At 42.9% G+C, this 23123-nt stretch overlaps 2 protein-coding genes across 2 annotated transcripts in view; both read right to left on the bottom strand.

Annotated features, from left to right (window-relative positions):
- PPEF2 (protein phosphatase with EF-hand domain 2) overlaps positions 1 to 5860 on the bottom strand; it is a 60077-nt gene extending 54217 nt beyond the window's left edge. The window contains exons 1-2 of the mRNA XM_049630652.1: positions 5814 to 5860; positions 5119 to 5147 (exon numbers count right to left, since the gene is read on the bottom strand). The gene's annotated coding sequence lies outside the window, so the exon portion shown is untranslated. The remainder of the gene's footprint in view (positions 1 to 5118; positions 5148 to 5813) is intronic.
- NAAA (N-acylethanolamine acid amidase) lies at positions 231 to 22770 on the bottom strand. The gene is given in 11 exon segments (XM_049630651.1): positions 231 to 719; positions 1320 to 1397; positions 5119 to 5147; positions 5814 to 5880; positions 6873 to 6935; positions 7078 to 7250; positions 11630 to 11706; positions 14974 to 15064; positions 19364 to 19490; positions 21666 to 21830; positions 22506 to 22770. Coding segments are annotated over 10 exon segments (1071 nt in total). The 5' UTR covers positions 22709 to 22770; the 3' UTR covers positions 231 to 719; positions 1320 to 1321.
- Positions 22771 to 23123: the final 353 nt, after the last annotated feature.

The raw sequence follows: 23123 nt of genomic DNA on the forward strand, positions 1-23123 counted from the left end.
CACACAACGTCAGGGGTAAGAATGTAGAGAGAACACAATATTCAGTATCTTGGAAGACAATTTTATTCTTCTTGCTGACATCCCTTGCAACATTTTATTAACTAGTGAAAAGTGACAATCAGACATAATTTTGTTTTCAAACTGCTTTCAAAAAGCAGTAAGAAAGTAGCTATTTAGAAAAAGGAGGCCCATCCGTCTGCTTAAAGAAACATTAGACAAATTATGAAAAGTGAGAATCCCATCACATTGGAAATACATGATCAAAGCTCAGGCTAACGAACATTCAAACAGGCTCTCTTCAAACCACATTTCTCCATTTCTTTTCGAATAATCTTTTTTTCTCAGACTCTTCCAGAAGCACTTCATAATAAGCAAAGATGTCTTGCCAGCTCATTTCTTCATAAGCTGAGGTATGACAACATTGCCACATGTTGTGCTAAGAAGCTGGAACTAAAGCCCAAGGATAGGGCTTGACCTCTGAGACCAACTATCTTTGAGACAAAGCTTAGAGAGGGTCAAGGCAAATGATGAAGGGAAGTGAATGCAAGCCTATTACCCACTTTACCAAAACCAGCTCCAGAGGGGCCTTCCTGCCCCCCACTTCACAAGATTGAAAAGTTTAATGAGGAAAGAACCTGTATTGTTCCTAAAATAATACAATCCTTTTACTTTGTTTTTTAACGTACAGCTCTTTGAGAATTTCGTTTTTAAGAAATCATCTGTAAGGGAAGAAGAATACATGTACTTAACTCAAACACTGGTTTTTAACACCCCCATGATAAGCAAATGACTAAAACATCAGGCCAGGTTTACAAGCTCCAGACAACACTTGCATTAGGGAAAACTGGGTTTGGTTTCAGGGACAGCAGAAAGGACTCCTGCTTTCTCATGTCCCTCCCCTCACCTATGGGCTCACCATTGCCTGAAATAAACTCTGCAGGTGTCCTTTGCCTTCATTATCTGTCTTCTCAGGTTGAAAATGTGCTGGGCCTGCCTCACTATCACTCTTTCCAGATACTGTGTAAGTGAAGAGATAACACTTTGCCCTGAGAATAGGTTTTAATAAGGGACAAAGGACACCGGGCAAGACTAGATTAGCTCTCATACAAACAATTCAAAATAAATACCTAAGAGTGACGCGAGTCTGACACAAATGACAATCATTTGCCGGATGTCTGTCAGAACATATTCCATACGTACAAATGTTAAAGATGTCACCATGTTCTGTGAGAAATACCAGCACACACCCACAGACGTCGCCAACAACAAACTAGCAAAACTTTCACAGCATGGTGGAATCCACTCTTCTGCTTACTTACTTTTAACCCAGGTTTCTGATCCTCGTCGTGTACTTCTCTGGGTTAGCAGCACTCATTACTGTAGTATAAATTGTATAGCTGAAAATGATGAGAGGAATTTTTATATACATATCATTTCCTCTAATAGTCCAAAGAGGAAAAAAAAACACCAAGCCCTTCCCTAATTGTCCCCATTGTCCTCAGGACCCAAGACAATAATACAAATAGAAGCCCATGTATGTCAGAATATTTAAAATTTATAACGCAAGTGATCACACAGCGTCCTTCCTATTTTGACAATACTATGGAAGGCCAAGTTCAAATTTAAAATGCTCAGACTCCTCAGAGTTCCACACTGTGGCAGTGAGGGATGCCAGCTCTTGTGGCCCTCACCCCTTGCTCTGCCCGATCCCACAAGTGGCACGTATGTGGACACCTCAGCCTTTGCATTCAGGCTTCAAGCATGACCCCAGGGAAAAGCCATCCCTTGGCCACCCACCAAGCACAGATATCCACAGTGGCTGCACACTGCCATCAGGAGAACACCACCCAGGACAGTGGACCACACAGGCCTGGAGCTCTTTGGGCTGAGAATTCCAGGGTACTAGGTAGTTGGGCCAGACTAGCTGGGCAAATGCTCCTGGCCCAGTGGACTCCTTACATCAAGCAACGGTCAGAGGAAGGCCAGAGTGGAGCCTCTAAATCTCAGGGATCACATCTTACCCAGATCTAAGGATGCAAAGTGCAATGTCATTTACTCAACATACTGCACAGCAAGAGACCTGAACAACATGAGCACACACGCATGCATGCACACACACAATAGGACCCCTTTCCCTGACTCCCTTCATCATCTACCTCTTGTCCCAATCACCAGCTGAGATGCATGCTCAAAGCATTTGGAGCTGGGTTGTTGCAGAACTATTGGCCCTGGGGCCCACAGATAAATTGTACACCTGGCTGAAGACAGCACTATGAGTGCATGCAGAGCTAGTCCAAGGGAATTCAGCAGCTTATTTGCTTTGGCCATAATTCTATTCTCCATCGCTACTTTATTTATTTATTTATTTATTTATTTATTTATTTATTTATAAGTTTATTTATTTGTTTTGAGAGAGACAGAGACAACACAAGTGGGAGAGGGGCAGAGAGGGAGACAGAGAATCCCAAGCAGGCTCTGCACTGTCAGCACAGAGCCTGATGTGGGGCTCAAACTCATGGAACAGTGAGATCGTGACATGAGCTGAAACCAAGAGTCAGATGCTTAACCGGCTGAGCCACCCAGGAGCCCCTCCTTCACTACTTTAATATTTTCTCTGCTTACAGCCACCTCAGAGGATGGAGATCGATTGCAAGTAAGTGTGATTTTGTAGCACAGCACAAGGTGGCAGCATAGAGCTAACGGCTTCTGTTCAGACTTCTTTCTGTTAACTTTACACAGGGAAGAGCTTCCATTGCCAGGAATCATTCTAAGCAAAGGGCCTGAGAGTCAGTGATCTGTGTTAATTCTGGCTCAATGGTGGTTATTCTTTAAATGCAGGTCCTCTCGGGTTTTCAGTTATACAACAGAGAAAAATGTTCCTTGGTTAACTGTTTACAATTTCTAATTCTATTTTGACAAAATATTTCCTAAGCCATTTAAACATTGATAGCCTTTAACTCAGTAACTCTACTCTGAATTCTGGGAATTCAACCAGGGAAAAGAATCCAAAGGTGGGGCGGTGGGGAAGGGGGATGTACAAATACATGTATTTCATAATTTTAATAGGGGAAAAACTAACAACTAGAGAATGCTTAACTCAACTACACTATATTCAGTTGGCTATGGGGCACATGTTTAAAATGACCAGGGCTGTTCATGGCATGAGCAATGTTTTTTTAAAAATAAATATAATTTTATTTTTATTTTATTTTATTATAATAGTAATTTTTATTATATTTTATTATCATAATAGTATTTTATTATAGTAATTTTTTAAAGATATAGTTATCATTTATATAACTATTTTTAAAACCATAAGAACACCCAAAAAAGAATACCCTATTTTACAAACAAATATTAGAAGGGCAAAATTGTGCCCTACTGGAAGGGATACAGTCAGCTGTAGGTTGGAGCTGGCTCCTACAGGCTGGTGAGGGCCAATTGTTAAACATGTAGGACGTTCAGGAGCCCAACATAAGCTTGAAATACGCTATGTGGGAGTATTGACACCAGGAAGTCAATTAATGCTACAATTCATGGGGGTCTTTGGTGTGTTTTTTGGCCACTCCAAACCCGCTCCAACCCAAAAGCTAGTTTACTAGCATAACCCTGGGTATCACCTATTACCCAAATGGTTCATTTACTGGAGTGGTAAATTACTGGCTAATTTGTTTTTCTGTATTGGCTGTTAGAATATTGCTGACAGAATAAATTTTTTAGTGTTAATCTTTTTATCAGGCCCTACTTACAGAAAAAACTTCCAAGGGACAATTTGAAGACATATTCCTATTATGATACAAAATGAACCACCAGTTTTAAAAATATCATCACAGCTAAGGAATCTTAAAAGTACCTGTACACAAAAGTTATTCTAGAGGCCATCAGGAAAAGTATTTTGTATTCGTGTAAAGGAGGATCATTTCAAAGAAAAAAAAAATCAATTGGGTATTTGAAACTAAAAATCACATTATAGGTTTTGCCTGTATTAGGCTATTTCCTGAAGAGGACCATTTTGATATTCTTGCCTTGGAGAAAGCAAATAAAATAACGATGGGAGGGTAGGAAATGCTGGGTTTGGGAATTTATTGAAGTAAAAGGAGATAAAACTGTTTTGACTTGCAGATGCTTCCTCTTTCATTTCATTAAATTAAGCCCCACCTCACTAAGCAAAAAAAAAAGTGTCTGCACCCCCATGAGCTAGTCCTGGGTGAGGGTAAGACAATAAAGCATCACCTTGAATGGTGATAAAAAGTAGGCTGTTGGTCTAGCCAGCTTTGCTGTGATGGAGACAGTGGACCTTCAGAGTTTCCTGTGTAAGTCTTGTGGCTGCCTCTCAGATTTAATGAAGAGCTTCCTGTGACAGTGGCAGCTACGGCCCAGAGTTTCACTTCAGAAGACTATGTGGGTAAAACCCTGGGTTGTTAGACCCAAGAAGCCAGTGCTCACAGGATGCTACTATCAAGGGCACAGGCTAACAAAGAAACAATAGCATAGATGCTAATTTATCTGTGGACTGAGCCATGGTGGTAACAGAAAGTTTTAGGAAGTTAAAGGGAAGCCAACAGCGTCTACAGTTTAGTTTAGTTTAGTTTTTTTTTTTTTTAACTTTTAGTTTATTTATTTTGAGAGAGAGAGAATCCCAAGTAAGCTCCGTGCTGTCAGCACAGAATCCAAAGCAGGGTTCAATCCCATGAACCATGAGATCATGATCTGAGCAGAGATCAAGAGTCAGATGCTTAACTGACTGACACACCCAGGTGCCCCTAAAGTTTAGTTTTAACAGAGTGAAATTATGGCGCTCATAACCAGTGAAGGCAGTCCCAACTACCAGACTGACTCAGGATGAACACATCTCTGCCCTCTTCCTTCCGGATCCCTCTATCCTCTTTACCTTTGTTTTTCTTTATGGACTTCTCACCTGACTTATGATATATTTGTTTACCTCCCCCTCCCCACCTCCTCCCTACTTCCCCCCAGTAAAATGCTAGTTCCATGAGAGCAGACAACTTGTTTGATTCACTGCTGTGTCCACAGCACCTAGAAAGCCTGACTTGTAGAGGCCCCCAGAACCCCCATTCTGGGGTGACGTATGAACAGATGTGTTTAAGTGTCACTTACTTGTTACAAACCGGAAACACTGACAAAACCTGCATAGGAAACAATCATATTACAAAGACTATTAAAAAGGTAGAAGAAATACATGTAGAATATCCCTAGGAAGAATAAAAGCACTTAGCACTCTAGCATGTCTTGGGGTCTACAGAGTTAGACTTTTGAATCCTTTCTCCCTTTAAACAGTGAACATATATACAACTGTGTCTTTTTTTAATTTTTATTATTATTTTTTTAATTTTTTTATTACTTTAAAAAATTTTTTAACGTTTATTTATTATTGAGAGACAGAGAGAGACAGAGCGTGAGCAGGGGAAGGGCAGAGGGAGAGGGAGACACAGAATCTGAAGCAGGTTCCAGGCTCTGAGCTGTCAGCACAGAGCCCAATGAGGGGCTTGAACTCACAAGCTGTGAGATCATGACCTGAGCTGAAGTCAGAGGCTCAACAGACTGAGCCACCCAGGCACCCCCAACTGTGTCTTTTTTTAACATGCAGAAACACTTGGGTGAAGATGAATACTTTTTAGCCTATACTGACGCAAGTTCACAAAATGTCATCTTTTTTTTTTTTTTTTTTAATTCATCTGGCTTTTAAAAAATGTTTTCAACCAGGTGAAACTGACTCCAACACTCTAATCACTATTAACAAAGACAACAAACATCCAGGGTAAAAGCTGGACATCACGCCCCCTGGAAGTTACCTGGAAGAGTGTCTCCAGGCTGAGGTTTTCCTGGCCTGTGGCATTAAGCGCTTTCATGGCAGGCGTCCTGTAAGGAGAATGTTCAGAGGTTACTGGGCACCTCAGGTAACCCTGAATCCCACCAGCTCTCATACCAGGAGGCTCAAGATAAGGCCTGACTGCATGATCTCCTTTCACCAAAAAAAGGTTCCAGCCCTCAAACATGCTTCCTGCCTAATCTCAGACCACCATGGCAAAATTAATTCAACAGCCAGGCCTACTGGTACCATCTGCTCAAGGAAGCTGGGATGGTGAAAATGTGTTGCATAAATAGTTGTCCCAAACACGTGGGGCAGTAAAGCCAGGGGGAAATACATAACTACCTGCTCTTTGGGGATGCAATGACTTACAAAACTTTCTAAATGAGAAGGGCCAAAGAAAGCCCCTAACTGGTTTATTTATTTCATTAAGGGACATGTTTTCCTTCCAAAAAAGGCTTACATAGAAAAACCACGAACCTTGTTCTGTCCTTTCCTTTTACACATGAGTAGAGAGAGTCTCAAGAGGCAACCCAGTGAGTCATTAACAGAGCTGGTGATGGAACACAGGCCTCCTGACCCTGAGGCCAGGGCAAGTCTTACCCTCCAACACCCAACCAACCGCTAAGACCCTCCACTACACATTACACTCTCCCATCCTGGCCAAGACACTGGTGAGGGGGCCCAGGTACACGTTCTGGGAGGGGACAGCACCTGCAGTCCTCTCCAGTTCTTGTCATAAAAATGGCACATCTGGGGTGCATGGGTGGCTCAGTCGGTTAAACATCCCACTTCGGCTCAGGTCATGATCTCGCAGTCTGTGTGTTCGAGCCCCGCGTCAGGCTCTGTGCTGACAGCTCAGAGCCTGGAGCCTGTTTCAGATTCTGTGTCTCCCTTTCTCTCTGACCCTCCCCTATTCATGCTCTGTCTCTCTCTGTCTCAAAAATAAATAAATGTTAAAAAAAAAAAAAAAAAAAAAAAAAGGACACATTCTCCTGACCCCAAGAAAGCACTGTAAAGCAGAAAGTGTATAGATGCCTACCTTCAGTCATCTTTCTCAGGTGCTGGCTTCCAGTGGTCATAATTTGTCTCAACTCGGAACCACCTACAACAAAGCACATCATCTTGTCTTACCCAAGGTCATCTGGCACACAGCTGAAGAAGAAATATATGAAAACAAAAAGAATACCTCTAGTTTCATCAATTAAAAAAATTCTTGATACAAAATGAGTTCTCATTCTACTCACGCTCCATTTAAAGGATCTAGAGGCCAAATGTCTGCGGGGCCATTTCTGTTCCTCGTGATGACCATTCCTTCCCGAGGGGACGCACCACCAACAATATAATAAACACAAGCAATAAGGGGTGTGTTGGCCAATTTATAAACAGCTGCGTCAAAGTTTTCCGACTCACTCAGGGTCTGAACAAAGAGACAAACCCACATTAGCATCACCACACACGGCAGTTATCTGCCACACCAACTGATGGACAAATGGGCCAAAGCACATTCTCCTGATATATTAAGCCATGGCTACCATCTTAACCTGCTCTGACTTCCTCCTCCTCCTGTCATCAGGGCTCCTGCGAGGTCATCAGTGGGCAGCCAACAGCAGCAGGATTTTTTCTCACAACTGGAAAGACCTGCTGACAAGTTCTAGGCCTGGCTCACCAAACACGGGCTCTGTGCTTTCTAGGCAGGTCACCTTCACAAAGTCTCCCCATGTTTCCTCACCCACTTGTTCTTTCAACAGGTACTTCTGAATACCTACTATGTGCTAGGCACAGTGCTGGTGTGGGGAACAGAGCAGTGAATATGACTGACCAAACCTTGTTCACTCCAAACTTCCAAGGATGACAGGAAAGTCAATGGGCAGTGCTGACACAAGGTGAGAAGTGTCAACATAGGAGAAGGAGTTGCTACAAAAGCCATAGCAGGGGACCCGGCCTCACCCAGGGCATCAAGGAAGTATTCCAGGGAGGTATTGCACAATCTGAGGCCAAAGGGACAAATGGAAGTCAGGCTGGCAGAAAGTCATAGTTGTGGGGTTGGGCAGCTCTAGCTTGATGGAAGAGTTGGCAAAGTCTTGGAGATGAAAGATAGCATGCTGCATCAGAGCAGGGTGTGCTGATACTCCTACCCCCGGGGGTTCGTGAAGACTTCCAAAGGTCTGTGGCATGGACCATTAAGGGGATCACTTTCCATATCTTCAGCTTCCATAGGTGCTCCTTGCTTAAGCCGATCTGCTCAAGAACGGTCCTGTGGTATGGGGCCTGCCCTTCCCACCTGCATCTTCAAAATCACTCTGTACCATTTTTGGAAAGTACGTTTTCTGCTCACCCATCCCGAATATGGCCAAGGCACTGTGTCAGGGGTGGGGGTGGGGGTAAAGTCAAACAAAAGAACTATTCAAAATATTAGTGTCTGCAAAGGTGCCATCATTCAGCACCATAAACCATCAAGTCACGGCAGGGTTTTGTGGACTTTCCCCTGCCGTACACACATTCCTGCTAGGGTGAGGTATTTAGGCTTGAACTGGTTTGTTCTGAACTCAGCAAAATTCTAGCGAGGCAGTGATGGAACATTGTTTTATGTTGCCTATACCATCCCACGATTACTATCAAGTAATTTGTTGCCTCTAACAGAGTCCTACGAGAAAAAAAGCAAAGAACGTCAGTAAGAAACGCCGGTGGCAGTGGTGACTTACTTCATTCAGGTGGCAAAAGTCAGGATGAAACATGTACCTCATCTGTTTGGTTCAGGAAATGAAGGAAATGGTCACTGACTGCTAAAGGGTAATGAAAATGTCCTAAAATTGATTGTAGAGATGGTTGCACAACTCTGAATGTACTAAAAACCAGGAAGTTGTATACTTTAAGTAGATGAATTATACAGCAGGTGAATCGTACGGCATTGCACCTCAATTAAATACATCTACCTTACGACCCAGCAATTCTACTCTTAAGTACTTACTCAACTGAAATGGACATACGTGTTTACAAAAAGACTTGTACAAGATTTTCTACAGCAGGCTTACTCATAGTAGCCCAATACTGGAAACAGCCCAATGCCCATCAACTGGAAAATGAATAAATTGTGTCATATTCACACAACTGAATAATCTTCAGCAATAGAAAGAAATGAGCTAGTGATACAAACAACATGGATGAATTTGAAAAACATTAGGCTGAGTGAAAGAAAGAGTCCGTACTCCAGGATTTCATTTCTATGCGTTCTAGAACAGGCAAACTTGTCTGTGGTGATAGAGGTCAGTGTGGTTTCATTGACGGAGGGTGTCAGAAGAGGTTAGGAATTGGCTAGAATGGAGCAGGAGGGAAGTTTCCAGGGACTGGGGGATGTTCTGTACCTTGTTTTGTTGGTACTTACATGGATGGATAAACGAGTATGTACAGCTGTCAAAACACATTGAACCAAACCCTTAAGATCTGTGCATTTCACTGTACGTAAATTACATCTAAAACATTTAAAAATCATTTTGGTGTTTGGATTTCACCAGGTGGATGTAAATTCCAGTTTTATTTTTAAATGGCAACATTTACAATACACTGGATTTTTTGCAGCTTTTTAATCTTATGATGAAAAGTTTTAGAGGTCATCTTAAAAATGTGTGAAGGATGCATAGTTCGTCACCATTTTCAGGAAGTATCCAGGTAAGAAGTTGAGGAGCACTGCAAGTCCGGAGGGGCTAAGGTTATTTAAAGCAAGGGGAAGAAGGGCCAAAAAAGCTAAAGCTGGGCAGGACCAGATCTGTGCACCAGAGATGAGCTCCTGAAATGTGTTTACTGTAGTGAAATTACAATTTATATGTGACCTGGAACTTTGCTGCTTAATAGGTCTTGTCAACCATACTTTCTTTCTGTTGTATGCAGAACTACTTTCTTAACGCCTTTCTTTGCTTTGCTAATTCTGATATTTGCCCTCTAAAAGGAGGGCACATTGTTATCAGCAGAAAAGCATAATGTCATCTCTTATCTCAATCAGCTATTTAGATAAAACTACAGGCTAAAACTGTGGCCTACAACAAAGATTCTCTCCTTGACCAAACTAGCTAGGATCCTCTGAGCCCCCTTCTTGATAAGGCCTTAACCTTGGCCTATAAGGACTGAACAAACACTAACATAGTTTCTTTTATTTTTTTTCATGGTATTATTCTTGGCTTTATTTTATATTTTTATTATTATGTTTTAAAAATATAATTTACTGTCATATATATATATATATATATATATATATATATATATACACACACATATATATATGTATATAATTTATTGTCAAGTCAGCTAACATACAGTGTATACAGGGTGCTCTTGGTTTTGGGGGTAGATTCCTGTGATTCATCACTTACATACAACACCCAGTGCTCATCCCAACAAGTGCCCTCCTCAATGCCCATCACCCATTTTCCCCTCTCCCCTGCCCCCCCATCAACCCTCAGTTTGTTCTCTGTATTTAAGAGTCTCCTATAGCTTGCATCTCTGTGTGTTTATAACTGTTTTTTTTCCCCTTCCCTTCCCCCATAGTCTTCTGTTCAGTTTCTCAAATTCTACATATGAGTGAAGACATGTGATAACTGTCTTTCTCTGACTGACTTATTTCACTTAGCATAATACCCTCCAGTTCCATCCACATTGTTGCAAATGGCAAGATTTCATTACTCTTCATTGCTGAGTTGTATATATCCCGTTGTATATATACACTACATCTTATTTATCCACTCATCAGAAAATTAACATAGTTTCTAACAGCTCAAGGCTACATCCCTAAGGTGACCCTAGCCCCTCTTATAGCGCTGCCTGAGAAAATAAGGCTGCCCAAAGAATTTACTATTTGTTCCAGACAACACTTAAAACTAGGGCCCCTGTTGTCCAGTCTCTGCAGGAGGGTAGGAAGCTAACTTTGAAAAGCACCAGTTAGGAATCTCAGATAGGCTTCTCTTGGACAACCCCTCTCTTCCACTTTTTGTGTAAAGTTTCACTTCTCTGACTCTACTGAGCCCCTGTTGACACCCCTCTCAGTTTCCTCATTTTCCCTTTAAAACACCCAGTCACCTCTGTATAAGTCAAAGTTGAGTTCAGTTCACATTGGACACTTTTCCCTACTGCAATGGTATAGTATACTACTGATTAAAATCTATCTTGATCACTTATTTATGTCTTTAACTGACATATAACATTAATTTTTTTTAATGTTTATTCATTTTTTGAGAGAGAGAGAGAGAGAGACACAGAGCACAAGTGGGAGATGGGCAGAGGGAGAGGGAGACACGGAACCCAAAGAAGGCTCCAGGCTCGGAGCTGTCAGCACAGACATATAACATTGTATTTGGTTTCAGGCATACAATGTAATAATTCAATATTTGCATATATTGCAAAATGATCACCACAATAACTAACATCTGTCACTATACATAGTTACCAAATTTTTTTTCCCTTGTATGAGGACTTTTAAGATCTACCCTTAACAACTTTCAACTATTCAATACAGTATTATTAACTATAGTGGCCATGCTGCAGGTTGCATGCCCATGATTTATTTTATAATTGGAAATTTATAATTCATAACTACTCCTTTAATTAGTGTCCAGCCCTGTTTATCTTTGATACTTATTATCACAAAGTTTGATATGATTTTGTAATCCTTTTTATTTGCAAACCTTGATTATTCTTTTTAGGAGCTTTCTACATGAAAAATAATATTGTGAAATGACACAGAGCATTACAACACGCACACAGAGGATGAAGTTAGGGTGTGGTGGGCTCAACAGGGGAAGTACTCACAGTGCGGATAAGCCAGCTGACCAGGGAGTGTCTCTGAAAAAGGGCAGCGATCACATTCTCCCACCACCAGACTTCATCTGCCGAGTTGAAGAAGGAACAATAAGTATATATATGAATTGTTGCCCACGTGCCACATTTTAAAGTTCCTTAAATCTTATTTCTTCCCCATAGTACAAGCTGATGAGAGAGAAAAGTTAGTGGATGGGAGTAATTTTATTGGTATGCAGTTTTCAAAGATAAAGCCCAAATTTCATGACACACATAAAAATATGTAATATATATGTTACATATTACACATATTACAAATTTCCAGGGATTTGGAAATGTTCTGTGTGTATGTACATGCATACATGAAATTCTGTATATATATACTTTATATATATATATATATATAATCTTTCATGCCTAGAAACAATGATAATTGTGTTAAAGGAAATAATTCTACTAATTATCCCAAGCAAAACAGAATTACGTAGCTATCAAGAGAAGTGGCTCAATAAGGGATTAGAATATATATCTTTCAGAACTTTAAGTTTGATTTGGGCTCACATTTTAAAAAGTATACAAATTTACAATCATTCTCCAAAATTATTTTTTTAACATCTTAAAAAATCATTGAGGATTTATTTCCTAAGAGAACTCTTCATTCAAGACATAAGCACTGATCATTTGCTATGTGCCATATTGTGATCTAGTCCAGATCCCTGGAATTTAACAGTGAAATTAGTGTGCTGTTAAGCAAACAAGATTTTGATAACTATTATAAAAGAAATAAAACAGAATAATATAATCATGAGTGATGAGGGAGGATTCTTTGAGGAATGTTAAAGATAGACTCTCTGTGTTGTAGACATTTGCTCTAAGACGGACAGAACATTCCAGATAGAAGGCTTGGTTGGCTGTCAGGGCCCTAAGGTGAGGACAAGCTTGAGAGATACCAGAAAAAGAAAAATGCTGGTGCCGTGAGGGAGAAGGAGACAGGCACAAAATAAGGTGTAGCAGGTGGCCACATAGAGTTTTGAGGGTAAGAGTCGGGACTCTGGATTTGTTATAAGTGAAATGGAAATTCATTACGGGTTTTGAACAGGGGAACAACCTGATCATGCCCTCTGTTGGGAAGAGAAAGAATTATAGGACAGTGAGAAGCAGTGAGACCACACGAACCTCGACTACAGCAGTTCAGGTGTGAACCTGAACAGCTAGCCGAGCAGTGGAGGTGGAGAAAATGGCCAGGGACAATCTAGTTTTGTTGGTAGAGCTGACAAGACCCAGAGAGTGAGGGATCAAAAAATCCTCCCGGTACAATCAGTGCAGTACAATTGCCATATCCTGAAGCATGGAAAACCAGGGGAGGAACAGATCTGGGTAGAGCCAGAGTGAGAGCAAGAAAAGGGGAAAAGAAAAAACAAGAGATTGGCTTAGCAAGTCAAGTGTGAGACACCTCGCACCTTGCCGAGAAGGCATCTCCAGTCTGGGGCTCAGAGGTCAGACCCAGAGATGTGACAATGACAACAAATGCATCCATGGCCCTTACTTTGTGCCAAGCATCGCTCTGGGTGCTTCACGTACATGAATCATTTCATCCTCACAGCAGCCACCATCATCCCTGGCTTTCCAGGGGAGGAAACTAAAGCACAGACAGGTTAAGCACCTTGGTTGTGGTCACCAAGCTAGCAAGGGACCGCACCAAGACAAACTGGGCAGGCTGGCTCTGGAGTCAGATCTTAACTGCCAGGTGGTTTGTTAAGCCTCCCCAAACTCTATTCCATTTGTTAGCCCCCCTCCTATCCATACCTTTTCCCATTATGGCACTCTCCATAATGTCCAGAAACCTGAGTATCTCACTTCTATTAACCAAGAGATGTTATCTTATTGTTCAGGAATTTTAACTCAATCTTAGCAGATTAAAATATAACTACTTTTCACTAAAATGATAAAATAAGTTTTGAAAAAGCAGTTTGACAGTATTTAGTTAAACTTACGTGTCACAAGAATAACTCAGTTATTTTTAAACTACTTGTACATTAGGTTCTACCAATCAGTTTGTTAAACAATTTGAGTCACAAGATGATGGAAACAAAGCCCAGCTTTTAAATAAATATACACTTGTTTACAGCCATTTTTACTAAGGTTTTACTAAGGTAGAACCTTAGTAACTGTCATGCTGTGGTTTGAGTACCACTGATTGAGAACCTGTCTCACTCATAAAAGACTTTTGGGAAAATGCTGAAGAAACCCATTAGGATAAAGAACTAACTACTGAGCATTGATAGACTCAACCAGCATCTTCCTGTTAGAGACTTATGTAAAAAGGTAAGAACAGACCTAACTAAAGGAAACAACAACGTGAAGTCAATCAGGGTTTCATCAGATGACCAACACTAAACTTTCTTTCTTCTTAGCTCAGCTGCAAGTTCCTGAGGACGGAGACATGAGTTTGTTGAACTGTGGGTTTCCCAGAGAACTGAATGAGATCCCCTGAGCCTTGGGGAACAGCAGTACCGTCATATAACAAACAGCAACTGGGCAGGACCCACGCGATCAGTTTGAGAAGCACCTCTCCTGCTTACCAGCTGTCACTTCACATCACAGCCTGTTTCTTCCTCCGCATAATGAATGGGGCTAAAAATATCAGCCCTGCCTATCTAACAGGACGGTTGTGAGGTCTACTGAGAAAACGTACAAGAAAATGCACAGTGAACTACAGAGTGCTTTATAGACGTTGCCTGTACAACAGCAACACATACCCTCTGGATTACCATGACAGCTTCCTAACAGTCTTCTGCTTCCACGTTAACCCAACACAATCCAGCTTCTAGATATCTAGCAGCGAAAGTGATAGTTAGAAATATAAATCAGATCTGTTCACGTCCTGGCCTAAAATTCTCCTCGGGCTTCCATTACACTTAAAATCCAAGCTCTTCGTCGTGACCCTCACCGCGGCCTCAGCCTTCATCTCCACCTCCAATGTCAGTCCCCCATGCTGTAACTACACTACCCTCTCTTGTTTCTAGAATCCGCCAGGGATGTTTTGTTTCTAGAATTTCCCCAGCTTCTGCAGACCTGGCTCCTGGATTCCATTACCTGTAATAACGGCCCAACCCCTTCCTTTGTTATCTATTACATCTTCTAGTTTTCCTTGCTTTGTAGCACTTAACACTACCTGAAATCATCTTCATTGCTTTTATGCACACTGTCTCTTTCCCCCAACTAGAATGGAAGTACCGGTTAGGTAGTGTAGTAGGTGTTTGTCCATACTTTCAGGTGGGGGAGCAAATGAAGCATACTTGGATAGAATTGACCAGGACTATGGCTGAAAACGCTCAGGGATTTGCTTTGATTACCTCGTTCATTGCCAGAAATTGTAAACTTGTGTGGACTCTGACCGGTCCATAATCCTACATAGCCAATAAACGTGGTTCCCGTGAATGCAACCTGAAATCAAGAGGTAAGGCATCACTTTGCCAATCCAGCCAAATACACACTGAAATCATCTGTTTTGTCTCACGCATGGATTTTTTTCTTATAAGTTCCAACATAATAAAATCTCTCAAAGAGCCTTTCGGAAGGTATAACCTTGGGATTCCATGAATAGAAGTCAATGGATCTGTGATCTTGAATATGGGAAAAAAAGGTGCAGCTTTATTTTCACCCATTCCTGAGATTTCCCTCCCTCAGTAAGGGATGCATGCCAACAAATCATGAGGTCATAGCAGTGCCTAGGATTCTGCCACCTGTAGACACTGCAGATATTTTCACATATATAATATAATAGTGTCATACCTATCTTGATATAATTATATATCCTGAAATACCACTCATACCTCTCACTACCCTGAAATTATGGTAGTTATTAGACACACTGCTAACATTTACTAATTAATGTGTTGAGAAAAATTTTTAAATGGCTTAAAAAATTTGTTTTAATGTTAAAATGGCTACATTTTAATGTAACTGGTTTTCTTTGTAATCCATGCATTTTATTTTATGTACTATAAGACATTCTGAGAAGGGATCACAGGCTTCACCAAAGGGGATCATACCCCAAAAAGACTGAGAAACTCCAACCCTGAAATGGCAAATGGGTTCTGATTAAAAACTTGTATTGATTTGATTATAAAAGATAAATATCATGCATCTTGTAAGCTCTGTGAGGTAAGGGGAAGTGAAACTGTTTGTAATAATCATATTTAAATTTTAAATATTAAAAAATTTATTTTATATGTATCTCTCATTTAATCCTCATGATTATCCCATGAATTATAGGGATCACTCCCACTTTATTCTTTTTTTTTTTTTTTTTTTAATTTTTTTTTTTCAACGTTTTTTATTTATTTTTGGGACAGAGAGAGACAGAGCATGAACGGGGGAGGGGCAGAGAGAGAGGGAGACACAGAATCGGAAACAGGCTCCAGGCTCCGAGCCATCAGCCCAGAGCCTGACGCGGGGCTCGAACTCACGGACCGCGAGATCGTGACCTGGCTGAAGTCGGATGCTTAACCGACTGCGCCACCCAGGCGCCCCGGATCACTCCCACTTTAAATTTAGGTAATGAGTTCCAATGAGAAACAAACAGGCCTAGGTTAATATTTTTCCTTAGAAAGCTAAATCTTAAGGGGTGCCCAGTGGATCATTTGACTCTTGATCTCAGGATTGTGAGGTCAATCCCCACATTGGGCATGGAGCCTACTTTAAGAAAAAAAAAGAAAAGAAAGAAAGCTGAATCTTAAGTCTGTAATTTTTAAAATTTCTTATTTCTATCTCATCTGGTTGGGGTTTTTTGGTTTTGTTTTTATTTTTTAATTATTTTTTAATATTTTATTTTATTTTTGAAACAGAGAGAGACAGAGCATGAACGGGGGAGGGTCAGAGAGAGAGGGAGACACAGAATCTGAAGCAGGCTCCAGGTTCTGAGCTGTCAGCACAGAGCCCGACGTGGGGCTCGAACTCAAGGACGGTGAGATCATGACCTGAGCCGAAGTAGGAAGTTCAACCTACTGAGTCACCCAGGCACCCCTATTTTTAAATTTTTTTTAACATTTATTCATTTTTGAGAGACAGAGCGTGAGCGAGGGAGGGGCAGAGAGAGCAAGGGAGAGACAGAATCCAAGGCAGCTCTAGGCTCTGAGCTGTCAGCACGGGGCCCCGGGGGAGGTGGGGGGAAGGGGCTCGAACTCACTGACTGACCTGACCTGAGCCGAAGTCTGACGCTTAACCAACTGAGTCATCCAGGTGCCCCATCTACCTCATCTGGTTGTAAAATTAATTTATGATGGCTAAATTGCAAGGGAGAAATGCACTGGCCTTATAAATGACCTTTTCCAGACTCATTGAAGGTTTTCCATGAATTCTCCCCATTTCCGTTCATGGCAGTAAAAGGGGAATAATCCTACCTCGCCACTAAAAGCCTTTACAAAACATAATTATATGAAGAAAAAAAGTAATTATATTGTCACTTCATTCACATGATACACTGACTCTCACATTAGTGTCACTCTTGAAGGGCTAAGCAAATTAAAGTTTGAAAATTAAAATCACATTGTAGTTTCCAAGGTATTTGATAATACATGATACACTCATGTAATTAAATGTAATACATTTTCCACTCATCTGGAAAATGAGGATGAAAATGTTGACTGTGGCTGTGGTGAGGATCTAATGAGAAACGGTATGTGAAAATGATTTAAAAATTATGGCTTGGTTGATTAAGTGTCCCATTTCCACTCAGGTCATGATCTCACAGTGCATGAGTTCGAGCCCTGTATCAGGCTCTCCGCTCTCAGCACAGAGCCTGCTTCAGATCCTCTGTCCTCCCACCTCTCTCTCTGCCCTTCTCCCACTCTCTCTCTCTCAAAAATAAATAAACATTTTTTTAAATTATGAACAGACAAGAATAAGAGATTAATTATTTTGTGGATAACCTGTTCTTAATTTAGCAAAACAATTTCTTGGCCATGAGCCCCTAGCAGAAAGACAACGCTCAAGTGTAAACTGTTTGACTTGGTAATCACAACTTGAGCACTAAGAGTCGAGCCACACCTGCAGGCTGGTTCTCATGGGAGCTCCAGGATACATAGGAACAAACAAAGCAGTAACAGGGTGAATTCTAGAGGGAGCAATTGGAATAATCTATTTTTGCTGCATTTATTCCTTTGTCTAACTAGAATTTTTGCTCACTGTAAATAATGGAGAGAAGCAGAAAGTAGTCAATGAAAAGAATTATGGTCCCATCATCCAGTAATAACTGCTAACATTTTAGGGGCACTCGTTGGATCAATCGGTTAAGCATCCAACTCTTGATTTTGGCTCAGGTCATGATCTCAAGGTTCATGAATTCAAGTCCCGCATCAGGCTCTGCACTGATAGTGCAGAGCCTGCTTGGGATTCTCTCTCTCCCTCTCTCTCTCTGCACCTCTCCTGCTCTCTCTCTCTCTCTCTCTCTCAAAATAAATAAATAAACCTTAGAAAACATTTTAGTAGATTTGGAATTCAGTATGCATGTATATTGTCATTGTTACAACTTAAAAACATTTTTGAAGTAATTCTTCAGCTATAAATCAAATTGTTAACAGTGGTGAAGGAATGAAATGAAAAAATGAGAAACTTTCACTTGAAGTATTTCTGCATTTTTTTTTTGCCTTTTTTTCAGTTTATTCATTTATTCTGAGAGAGAGCACATGTACATGCATGTACACGCAAGCAGGGAAGGGGCAGAGAGAGAGGGAGACACAGAATCCGAAGCAGGCTCCAGGCTCTGAGCTGTCAGCACAGAGCCTGATGTGGGGCTTGAACTCACAGACAGTGAGATCATGACCTGAGCCGAAGTCAGTCGCTTAACAGACTGAGCCACCCAGGCGCCCTGATCCAAGTATAACTTTTAAAGATCATACTTAAGAGAGTGCTGTGGGAGTACTTGTAGAGTGAAGGGCCATTTATTATTTGGCCACTATTTATCAATCATTTTCACATGCTTTGCAGACATTACTTCATGTAACCTTTATAACTACCTCCACAAAGTAATCATTAACCTCTCTGAGCTGTGTCTGCAAAATGGGTCTAAATAATTTCCTATGTTCTCAAAGGAAGAAGCAGAATTCAAACCAGATTCAGATTCAAATTCAGACTTCAAAGTTGGCTGTTTCTAGGCATTACATCACAGAGCCCCTCCCTATTCCAGAAGCAGTGTGAACAAAGAAAGAGCTGACTCAGCAGGGTAAGTGGACGAGGGATCATACCCCAATAGAGATTTCCCTAAGGAAAACTGGTTGACCTCTTTAAGTAGATGCTCAATAATCATAAATGACCCTTCTTCCTAGGAACATAATTGACACAGACCTCTTGCAGTTTTGTTTTTCCAGGAGTTTGATGTCTTTTGTATCTTTGTCTTTTCTTCTTCTTCTTTTTTTTAACATTTATTCATGTTTTTGAGAGCGAGAGAAAGGGCGCAAGCGGGGGGATGCAGAGAGAGACACACACAGAATCTGAAGCAGGCTCCAGGCTCTGAGCTGTCACCACAGAGCCTGATGCGGAGGCTCTCATGAGGCTCTCATGAACTCATGAGCAGCGAGATCATGACCCAAGGTGAAGTCGGACAGTTAACAGACAGCCACCCAGATGCCCCTGATGTCTTTTGTGTCTTACACGTTAACCAGCAGGCCATCCTAATGATTGCTGACTTTGGTTAGCAAGTCTCTCTGACTTCTGAATCTGAATCTTATACTGTACGAACTATACCTGTCCATTCTTTAAGAACTGCACATCCACGGTCAACTTGCGTAAGAAATTTCCAAAAGGATAATCTAGATTCCGGCCATGGTAAATGTGGCCATTGGAGTCTTGAGCCACAATACTGGTGCAGAATCTGAAAAAATAGAAAAGTACAGTATGAATGAAGGAGAAAAATAAGACAAAGGAAAATGAATTTTTCATTAAAAAGATAGATCCTTAAAGTAAAACAATTTTTCTCCTTGTAATAGATACACATGATATATGATCCTAATAGAAGAATATGGATCCAGAATTCAAGATGAAAAGCACAACTGGCACAATTCATCAGTGTTCATTTGGTGTTACTAGACCTTTGCCTTCAGCACAAATGGCATTGAAAACATACTGAAGGAGAATTTCATCCTAAATCTAAATTTGAAACTGACCCATTCTGGGCTCAGCTGGACCCCTGAACTTCGCTTATTCCTCTGCTTGGCAGTGTGTGGTCTATTTAACATACCATTCAAAGCTAGTTCAAACTTACTTCTCTTCTATGAATTTCTCAGAGCAAGTACAATGGTCCTTAAACCATTCTGTGCTTGGTCTTTTCTCTGTCCCCTCGGGGCTCCCAGCACAGAGCTAATAAGAGAAAAGGATCCTTTAAGAACCCCCAGCCAGAGAGAAGTATTCTGAGGAAAAGAGGAAGAGCTTTGTTAAGATATCTAAATGTCCAATTCCTCTAAGAATATATAATGTAACTTAAATTACATACAGTGGAAAATACTTACACAGCATGCCCAATTCTGGGAAAAGATACGTATATCCACACAAACAAAACTGAGAGGAAGTACTCTGAAGGGCTTTTGGTCATTTCTAAGTAACAGGATTGTAGTTAATTTTCTTTATACTTTTCTGTATGTACTAATTTTCTATATTGATTACATATTACTTTTATAATAGGAGAAAATAAATGTTACTTAATTTTTTTGTTTGTTTAAAAAAGGAAGTTTGGGGGGGCGCCTAGATGGCTCAGTCAGTTAAGTGTCCAATTTTGGCTCAGGTCGTGATCCCACGGTTCATGGGTTCAAGCCCCATGTCCGGCTCTGTGCTGACAGCTCAGAGCCTGGAGCCTGCTTTGGATTCTGTGTCTCCCTCTGTCTTTGCTTCTCCCTGCTCAGCCTCTGTCTCTGTCTCTGTCTCTCTCTCAAAAATAAACATTAAAAAAAATTATGGGGTGCCTGAGGGCTCAGTTGGTTGAGCGTCAGACTCGGGCCCAGGTCATGATCTCGTGGTTCACAAGTTCAAGCCCCAAATTGCACTCTGTACTGACAGTTCAGAGCCTGGAACCTGCTTCAGATTCTGTGTCTCCCTCTCACTCTCTGTCCCTCCTCAGCTCACACTCTGTCTCTCACTCTCTCTCAAATATTAAAAAAAAAAAGCAAAAAAGTGTGTGTCTCATCTGTGTGTTTCCTTAAAGAGGGAGACACTCAGTGCTTCTTAACCTAACCTGCCTAGGTGTTCAGGGAAGATGCCAGAGGGCGGTAAAGCTTGGTTATCCCAAGAATACACTCCTCCCCACCCCACCCCATCATCGTATGGCAGTCAGAAGCCATTAAGTATGTTGCTAGATAAGGCTGGTCTGGTGGCAAAACAGTAAATCCTGAAGACAGAAACCAGGTCAATTCCAGGACCTCCTACTAAGCCAGGAAAGACTTAAGACTCTCCCTGAACTTGGTCTGGGATCAACCACACACTCTTAAGTGCTTTCACTTCTGTGTGCCATTTTATCATGCCCACCCTGTGAACCAAATACTGGATCTCACTATTAGCCAGAACAGTGTTCCCTGTGACCCTGACCCTGGAGGGTCCAGCCTCTGACAGAGGAGTCAGGATCTCTAACCATGACCAACACGGAGGGATAAATGCAGAGGGACAAATAAGGACTGGGATGACCCCCTGCATTATAAGGCTGCGGGGTCGCTTGGTTAGACAGTCTGGATGAGAGTGGGGTTAGTTGTAAAAACTTCCTGTTATAGTACCTGTTGAGCAGAGTTTGTAAAGTGGACTAATACCGGTTTGGTGGGGGTAGGAAACAGGGGCTTGAGTTCGAGGAAAAGTTCAATGCTGATTCAGAGAAGCGGCCTTCCTTCTCGAAGCCCATGATCTGCTGCTCAGATTTATCCAGAGGCAAAGAGGAAGCACTGGAGGTTTCAGGACAGCCCAGTCACCACCCTGTTTTTATCGCACTGGAAGTATGTCTCCTCCCGCCCAGATGTGACAGGAGTCCCCGGTGAATCCCAGTTAACCCACGCTAGCGCGGGACACTCACGCGGTGGTCTCGTAAACCAGGTTGAGAAGCAGGCAGTCGGCCAGGTCGCAGTTCAGGACTTCGCACATGCCCCGGATCTCATCTGCGAAGGGCTGGGGCAGGAAGGCAGCCAGCTCCCCGACCACCTTTCCAATCAACGCGTGGACCCACTTGGGGACCCTATTCCTAAAAACGAAGAACCGCAAGGGTGTTTGACCTGCTCAGGGGCCGAAGGGGTGTCAGTGTGTGTGTATCGGTGGTGGGGTGTTTCCTAAAGCTCTTATCGTTAGGGGTGAATGCTAGGTTCCTCCCTTTCCCAGAGGGCCCGACGGCCCAGGGTGCACATCACCCAACCCGCAGCATCCCGGAGGGAAAAAGAAAACTCGGAAAGGGAGGTAGGGCGAGAGAGCGTGGTCCCCAAAGGGGCGGACTTGGGGGGCGAGCGAGCGTGGTCCCCAAAGGAGCGGACTTGGGGGGCTCGCGAGGCTTGCAAGGAAGGTGTGGGCTGAGCTCTCTACTCTGAGTTGAGCAAGCGGGTGACAACCTGAGCACCACCCTGATCCAGAATGACTGGAGAAAGGGCGTACCACTGGTGACACCAAACTTGAAAGTCAAACCAGCCGCCTCGATCGTCCTCAAGCCTCCTCAAGCCCGACGCCTCCCAGAACAGCAGCAAATGCCAGTTCTCGTCCCCGCTGCCCTTGCACCCTGCTGAGGCCAGTGAGGAGGTTGGGGTGGAGGGCAAGACCGTCACGGAGGGGAGGGGTAAAGCGGCTCGGTTTACAGCCTGGTGGGCAGAGCGCGTGTGGGCTTGCGCACGCGGACCGGTGTCCCGAGGGTCCCCCCTGCGCCCGCGCTCACCCGAGAATGTGTGCCATCGCGGCGCGCACGAAGTCCAGGTCAAAGTGCCGCAGCACCGGCAGCCAGCGCAGCTCGGGCGCCACGTCCAGGCTCACGTTGAAGAGCGGCAGGGCTGGGGGCGAAGCAGCCGTCAACACCCCGACCCCGGCCAAAAGTAGAGGCAGCGCCAGCCCCGGGAGCGCACACAGGCCCGCGGCTCGCATGGCTCAGGCTCCGGCGGCCGCCACTAGGACCGCTGCGGCCGGCGTGCCAGGCGCGCCGGGGTAAGAGCTGACGGAGGAGGGGCCGGGGCGGTGCCGAGAGCGCTGGAGGCGGAGTCCGCGCGCGGCCTGGCGGGCCTGGTCCATCCCGACCGCGAACCGCGAAAGAGCTGTGGGCACCCCCTAGCATCCGCGCTTCCGGCCCCCCATTCCTCCAGCCGCGGCCCCGAGTCCCGCCGGGCCGGGCGCCAAACGCTGCAGGCTGCCGGCTTCTCACCCCTCTCCCCCGCCGCATCCCACCCACGTGGGCCCAGGGAGTGTAAACTCCGGCCTGGAGGGGCTGTAACATGATTTTCAGTAGTGAAGAGTTAGCGGGAAATCCTACGGTTGTAAAAAGGGATCTATCCCTCCCTCTCCG

Source organism: Panthera uncia, chromosome B1, assembly GCF_023721935.1.
Source record: "Panthera uncia isolate 11264 chromosome B1, Puncia_PCG_1.0, whole genome shotgun sequence".
Lineage (NCBI taxonomy): Eukaryota > Metazoa > Chordata > Mammalia > Carnivora > Felidae > Panthera > Panthera uncia.